Raw genomic sequence first — 7,650 nt, forward strand, 5'->3', positions numbered from 1 at the left:
TATATAGTGGATGTTTCCACCTATACAAGGCAAGTCAAAAGGTTTTTGATTGATTGAGACCCTGACGGGGATCAACCTCAAAATTTTAACAATAAAATAACAATAAAACGTGTTTATTATTGTTTTATTTTTCTTCCATTGAATAAGTCTTGGGGGCGGGTCAAGTCACGCGGGGGAGTGGTGGGCACTACCTTCAGTGTGCATGTGGATTGGGACAGCCGTCTCCGAACTGCCAAACCAACATGCGCACTGAAGCTGTCTCCAACCCAGCTGCGTTGCCAGGCTGGAGACAGAAGGCACAGGCTCTCAGTCTCCCTGGGAGCGCAAATCGAGGACGCTAAGGCCAATCCTGACTCTGCTCCTGACTCTACTCTCATGCATGGGAGCAGTCAAGATTGGCCCCAGGGGAGACTGGGGAGCCTGTGCTTCAGTGAGGAAGAAGCAGACGAGCGACGTTCCGGTGATGCGGCAGGTAAGTTCTTTTATTTTTACTTCTTATTTTAGTGTTTTCTTCTCCTCACACCTGCCCCCCGCCACTCCGCTGGCACACCAGTCGCTACTGCTAGCAGTGCAGACCATGGTAAATTCCTGCTGGTAACATATAACTGTGGCAGAAGAGCATGTAGATTCGGCAAGGTAAGTACTTGGTTTGCAAAGTAGTGGGAAGGAGAAAGAATTATGGTGCACATTTTCATTTCCTGACCTGTTTAGTGACATGTTTTCTAAAGCATTTCATCAATTTGGTAGCCATGTGAAAAAAGTTGTTGTAAGGTAATGCGAAAAGAAACTAATAGAAAGAATAGAAAAAACAAAAACAGGGTAACTGATTAAGAACCAGACAAAGAACACAAAACAGTACAAATGCAAGGAAATCCCAATTAGACAGTATCCCTTCTTTGAATGGTGGCCTTTTATGTATGCCAGAGAGGGGGATTTGGGTTGTAATTTGACTTCGGCAAACTATATGAAATAATAGTCAGTTACCATGGATACAATAAAACTTGCTTTTACATACCTGCCAATTCTCTTGGGTCCAAAAAAGCCTTTCTTTTTCAACTAAATGTCTGCAATCATTAAGGGTGGAGAGGTACATTTTATTCCATTTTTCCTGTACACTTTCATCCATCAACTTTTTCAAACCAGTGCAATCCACTGAGATTTTAAGGTGCATTATTTGCTTTTAGTGAAGGTTGCATAAAAAATGATTTTTTTCTTGTTATACAAAGCTATAGCTGTGTAAAACGTAAAGGTCTGCGAATTAATGTTTTCTTGGAGTACGTTTCAGATAAAATGGTGCAAGGCAAAAAATAATTTTCAGGCGGAAAATACTTGTTATCATAGTAACATTTACTTAGCTCTCATGCATGACAATCACGTTCTTGCTCGTCTGCTTTATTGATTGTGGTACTGCATGTTTATATAAATTGTTCTGATGCTATGCAACTTAAATGTAGATTGATCTTCTTTGTAAATGTGGCTGTTATGTCTAATATCTCTCCATACCATATAGGCTTTAGAAAAAGACAAGAATGTTGAAAGGACTGAGGTTTTTCAGGTTGGACTTAAAGAATTTGAGTGGACCCCATTCCCATCAGTTATTCAAGAGCAAGAAGTACATTCTGTGATCTCTGACTTGGTGCAGCGGGTCCCTAGCCCACCTGACCGTCTAACGGCGGAGGTGTTGCCTCAGAAACCTATGGTCTTAGCACCTGAAAGAGGCAACCCCTCTAGAGAGGACACAACTGAACACAGTCCAGCCGAACAAAGCAAAAAACGCATTCCTAAACTGTCAAGAAAAGGAAAGACTGAAATAGCAAAACCATCAAAACCCAGAATCCCAACCCAAAGCTCGCAGAAAAGGGGAATTACTAAGATTTCAGTCGACCGTCTGGATCCTCCTCAACAAATGGTTTCTCAGAATGCGAAAAAGGTTTCTGGCTTTGAAAGGCTCTTCAAATCAAACTCACAAAGTGAGAGGAAGGAAACTGAAGGGACACCACCCACAGCCAGGCCATTTAACCCCAGTGCCGTGGAAGAGGAGATTTCAGGCATAGAAGATGGAAAGTGTGCCCCTTTCATCCCTATTGAGAAGGATGTTGAAGAAAGCACCCGTCTAAAGAGTTGCCCCATGTGTTCTTTACAGTTCCCAGAACAGTGAGTCATTTTCTTATTCCTTGTTTCAGTCTTTATGAAATGTTGAACTGTTCTGTGTTTTAGAGCAATTATTCTTTAACACCTTTTTTTGTTTGTTTTGTACCTCAGTAGTAAAGCGTCTTTGAACCAGACTCTGGAGAAGTGTGCTACTTCTTCCTGGGTTCCTAATACCCATCCATATTCGCTGTTGGTTGTGTGGTCCAGCAACCTTGCGGGCAATACTCGCTAGAACAAAATACTCCACACACTCCCTACTTTTAAAAGGTCTTTTTGGAATTTATGGCATTAACGTAGGTGTTGATACAGTGACAATCACAAAGAGCGGGCCTGATTCACAAAGGGCCTCTGCAATTGTTGCAAAGGCCCTGCACTCTTAGGGGTGGGGGTGTGGCACACTCGTGGCTAGACCTCTGCCATGAGAAAATGCAGTGCAGTGGTCCTGCTACGAATGGTGGGCCTCCGTTGTGAGTGGTGGGCCTCCGTTGTGAGTGGTGTGCCTCCGTTGCGAGTGGTGGGCCTGCGTTGCGAGTGGTGGGGGCTACTGTCACTGTGAGTGCTGGGGGCCTCTGTCGCTGTGAGTGCGGGGGACCTCTGTCGCCGTGAGTGCTGGGGGCCTCTGTTGCCGTGAGTGCGGGGCCTCTGTCGCCGTGAGTGCTGGGGGCCTCTGTCAGGAGTGCCAAGGCCGTTTGTGAATGGGACCCAACGTTTGTAAGATCAAGCTTATCTTGGCTAGATCTGTAATGTTAACACCTGAACCCTTTATTTTTTTTATAGTAAACTGTCCCACATAAACTGCCCGTTCAACAGGCTCTGATATATTATATAGATACATATATTTTGGCCAGGCGGTGGTCTGACCTGCTTTTCAACCATGCTCGACATGCGCAGTAGGACTGGCTCTTTATTTTAATTTGTGGTACAGTTTGGTGTTTTGAGCATGATGATTTGTTTTTGGACAGTTATATTCAGTTATATTCTTTTTGTATGTGGTATATTATAGGTGAGGTGTAATATTGCAACCTTTCACAACCCAGTATTTCCTTAATGCTTTCTACTACATCGCCCTCTCTGTTTGTTCTAAGCAGCACCAGGGGTAAGTCAGTCTGGCTGTCAGTGTGCTTCCTACATTTGACATCATAGTCTTCAAATGAGAGGTGACACTTACGACCTTTCACCAATCTGTGAGTGTGCTCCGTGCCTGGAGCTTGGTAGTGTGTTGTGGCGTGCATGTTGGTGTAACTTGATTACAGTAAGCACTGATAAAGCCAATCGGTATGGCATTGGCAATCAATCTTTTGGCTTTGTCAGTGCTTGTTTTGTCAATCTTTACTGTTGGGAGAGCTGCCAGGTTATCTAACTGTATGTCTTCCTGTCCATGCACCCTTGTAAAAGAGCAGAATAAGTTATTGGCAGTACTTAGAAATTGTAACTGACTTTCTAAACATCAGCTGTTTCCTGCTCTGTTGCATTAACATTATTCCAGTTTTTCCTGCATGAGACATGGTTGGTTAGGGACTGATGGACATGCAAACGTCATTTCATCTCTGGGTAGCATTTTTGTAATAAACAACATGTTGGGCTGCTCCGATGGGTGAGAGGAAATGTATTGATAGGTTTCATCATTGTTGCAAGCCACGTGAACACCGGTAACATGGTCGTGTCTTCCATTGCAGATTCACTCCTTGGGATATCGACAGCCATCTTGCCAAGTGCTTATCTGAGACTACTGAAGATATTATGTGGTGAATTGTCTGGGCAGAAGATGCAGGAAGTAAACAAATAAACTAAAATAACAACAAACGCTTGCAGCTGTTCTTTTGACTTGTTTAAATACTCAAGGGAATGATGGTCATTTTCAATCTTAATGAATGTTCCTCTACTGTAGACTATTAAATGGGTTCTGTGAACCAGCCAAGAAACTACATGTAGGTGCCACCTTCTGTGTTCTAAGTGGACTCACCAGTACACTTAGTTTCTGTTCCTGGCTTCCATTTTGTGAAGTAATGTGATGGAGTCAAGGGAGTCGACGCACCTGCAGGCCCTACCTGAGGCTAGGACTTGGATGCCTGGGAGGCTTGGCCTGTAAGATGGTCTAGCAGGAGGCTAGACTGCAGACCAATCGAGCTGTGATAGCATACGTCTACCCCCTGAGGCATATATGCAGATCAACCAGGTTTTAGTTTCACTTTTCTAACAATGAAGGACATTATCCTTCTAACAGAACCACGAATATGTGCAGGAGACTGAGAGGAGCTGCCAAGGAGAGAAACAGGAAAAGGACTGTGAGGTGGGCTGGAGAAGAATTACAGAGAAGATAAGAGGGTAGACCAATAAAATAGGAAGAAGGAAAGGATTGCGTAAGACTAAAAAAGGGTGAAGAGCGAGGCAGAAGAAAGAAAAGAGCCTAGAGATGGAGTAGAAAGATGAGGTAGTGGAGACCAAGAGAGAGCGTCTATAGTGGGTCATGAAGAAGGTGAAGATGGTGACAGACCGTATGGAAGGCAAGAATGGAAAGAGGTAGGAAAACCGGGAGCAGAAATCGAAAACAGAAACTGTAGCTATTGCAAGCAATCATGCAATCGGTCACAAATGTCATATTATGACATACCTAGCAGCGAGTTGCAGTGAATAAAGCTGTTTTGGACCTAGTCTGAAAATATTGAACAATCGTTAAAACAATCTTGATTGTTCCTTTATCGCAATGTAAACTGATTACAAGAAAGTGATATGGCTCCAAGTCCAGGGCACCCTGATACAAATGTCCCCAGATGCTTCAGAGCGCAATGGAGCTGAAAACCATATAGCTTTGGGGAGAGGATGTGGTCCGTCGGCTAGACTGCCGACGTTCGTGCTGGAAACCAGGGTTCGAGCCTCGGGGTCGCGTCCACATCCTGTGATTCTGGGCAAATCACTTAATCTCCCCGTGCCTGAATATGTAATGTAAATACGTTGCTATGTAAAGCGCTCCAATACCTTCGGGTCGAGTTCGCGCTATATAAAAGATGCAAAATAAAAAGCGTAGGAATAGCCTTGCATAGTCATATTCAGAAAATCATTTGCCGTTTTGCATGAAGTTTCATACAGAAGGAAAAATATCACTGATTTTTCGTTGTAATCGTTTTTATTGGCATTTCATTAAACGGTATATTTTAAACTTTGTCAAAGAAAGCAGCACGCCCCCTCGCGCGTCTGTCTGGTGTAATCTGCATGGGGTAAAGTATCATCTATGTAGTATTTTGTAAGGGGATTCCTTTCCTTGTACATACTTTGTAAAGATGTTCTGTCTAAGCACTATCTGTTCCCTTTGTTTAATATCTAGTGCAGTGTTTCCCAAACTGTGAGTCGATTTTTGGTGGGTTGTTAAAGTCCAAATAATAAAGATTTTTGTATCTATCTTGTCTCTCTTGCTGCGCTTCAAAGGCAGAGGTCTAATTTCAGACTATGTCTTCTGACGAATTGCTTCTTAATGTTTTTTTAACACTGGGATTGGTGTTTCCAAATTCCTCTCACTTTGCAGTCAAAGAAAGAAAGGTAAAGTGAATCGTGTGACAATCTGGCTGGGGTACAGAGAGTGAAAGAAAGGCTGTGGGATGTCATTCTTTGTAACGTCCAACAAAATGTAAATACCTGTCAATGAATTGTACACATTCAGCAGTAAGGAAAGCAAAACAAAGCACAGTTTTGTAATTCTGAAGTGTGATGGAAGAAAAGATTTTCATAGAATCAAAACAAATCAAGACACTTTCCTTGGTTATGAAGAAATGATCAACATTCACTAAAAACCGACTCCCACCCATCATTTGTGTGCAATATAGTTTTATCAGTGAAATTGTATGTCTGTGCAAATGTAGTGGGCACTTCAAAGAAAACTTTGATGTCTGTAAATGACAGTGCACTCCCACACGATGCTTTAGTTACATAAAAATAATTGACAGCCTCATATCCATTAAAGCTAAGTGTGTCGTGAAAGTTTGTTGTTCTAAAAAGTGGTTCTAAAATGTTTGACAAGCGCTGATGTAGCGTAATTGTTGGTTCTTTCTCCTATTGTTTTTTTGGAATTGCAAGAGGGCGCTCTTTGAATTCTTTAACAATTTATAAATTGCGGAGAGAGCTTGAGTGTGGCTATTGATTCGTTTTTCAACTAGGGTTAGCAATGTAGCCGTACCTTTTCTAGCTCCAGGTTGCGTACCACAGCGTCTCCCTGATAGCTAGCGGCATCTTTCTACATCTGGTAGGGCATATTCCTCTTTTAACCGTTATAGTGGTTGATTTGATTTTTCTGGAAGAGATCAACAGTGTGTCACATCTGTTTATTCTACAATATTTAAAGTCCTTACTATTCAACCCTATAGTGAAGTCTGTGTTCTTTAGTAGAGGTGTAAAAGGTGCAGGATAGGAAGTTAACCCCTCTATCATCCCCAAACATTCATGATGGCCCTGATTACAGGTGAGATGTAGAACCAGATGGTCGCTTTGTGCCTTAGGTATCCAGGCTACTTCCCATAGGGATCTACCCGACAGAGAGTGAGCCACATAACACCATTCCTTTTGAGACACTGCATAGGGCCACTTTAGACGATGCCTCAAGTGGGCTGCTTGATAATACTTTATCTAATGCAGGATTCAGAGACCCCATTTTTGATGGATATTTTCTATATTTTTGGCTCTGTCTTGGCTTTTTGCAGTGCCAAATGTATCTTAAGCAAAGGGTTTGCAGGTTTTGGATGTCACCTCTTGAGATTGTTCATGGCCTAGCTCTGAATAACTAAGGTTTTCGGTATGTTGCCCAAAGTATTCTAACTCTTTTTTTTTTATAGACCAATTCTCTCAGATTGTATAGTGTGCCTCAGTGTTTTGGCTGTTTAAAGTAAAGCCTTTATAACGTTGTCAGATTAATTTTGAATTCTGAGACAGCCTTTTACATTTAACACCCAACATCGTTTTGTTTTGACACGTTTACGATTGGGTACAGCCCGTGCTTTGGTAGCCTTTCCAAAAATGAAACAATTGCCTGAGGTAGCTGTCAAATGCCCATTGGATGGAAACAAAAATGCATTTTATCCTATTTTGTAGTTTCTATTGTGGAATCGGGGAATTCTATTTAAAACCATTGTTTTTAGCTAATAATATTGGGAATTACAATGATGCTTATTTATATGTATGCCTCCTTTATATGGAAAGCCATTCGTGTTAGTAAACATCTTAATTATATGCCTTAAGCCCTCTTTTGGCATTTTAAGTGACTCGTTGACGAGCCAAAACCTGTATCTACCTACACTTGAGTATCATTGCCCCATTATGGGGTACCGGCCTGGTAGTGTAGCCATCATGTTTTAATTGTATGAAGGTACTAGCATGATTAAGGAGGATCACAGTGATTGTTTTGAAAGTCGTGTTTTAGCAGGTTTACAACTTTATTCTATATTAACTTAGCGGACCCTAGATAGAGGTTTTTGTTTTATAGAGTTCAGTGATTAACCAGTGGTCATTACAGCA

General features: G+C 41.9%; 1 protein-coding gene across 1 annotated transcript in view; it reads left to right on the forward strand.

Moving 5' to 3' along the window:
• Window positions 1–5,545, forward strand: part of FAAP20 (FA core complex associated protein 20) — a 96,028-nt gene extending 90,483 nt beyond the window's left edge. Inside the window, exons 4-5 of the mRNA XM_085609329.1 lie at window positions 1,511–2,154; window positions 3,828–5,545. Of these exons, the coding sequence (XP_085465455.1) occupies window positions 1,511–2,154; window positions 3,828–3,900 (717 nt within the window). The 3' untranslated portion in view covers window positions 3,901–5,545. The remainder of the gene's footprint in view (window positions 1–1,510; window positions 2,155–3,827) is intronic.
• The last annotated feature ends 2,105 nt before the right edge of the window (window positions 5,546–7,650 follow it).

The sequence above is a fragment of the Triturus cristatus genome, chromosome 1_2 (genome assembly GCF_964204655.1).
Source record: "Triturus cristatus chromosome 1_2, aTriCri1.1, whole genome shotgun sequence".
NCBI classification, from domain to species: domain Eukaryota; kingdom Metazoa; phylum Chordata; class Amphibia; order Caudata; family Salamandridae; genus Triturus; species Triturus cristatus.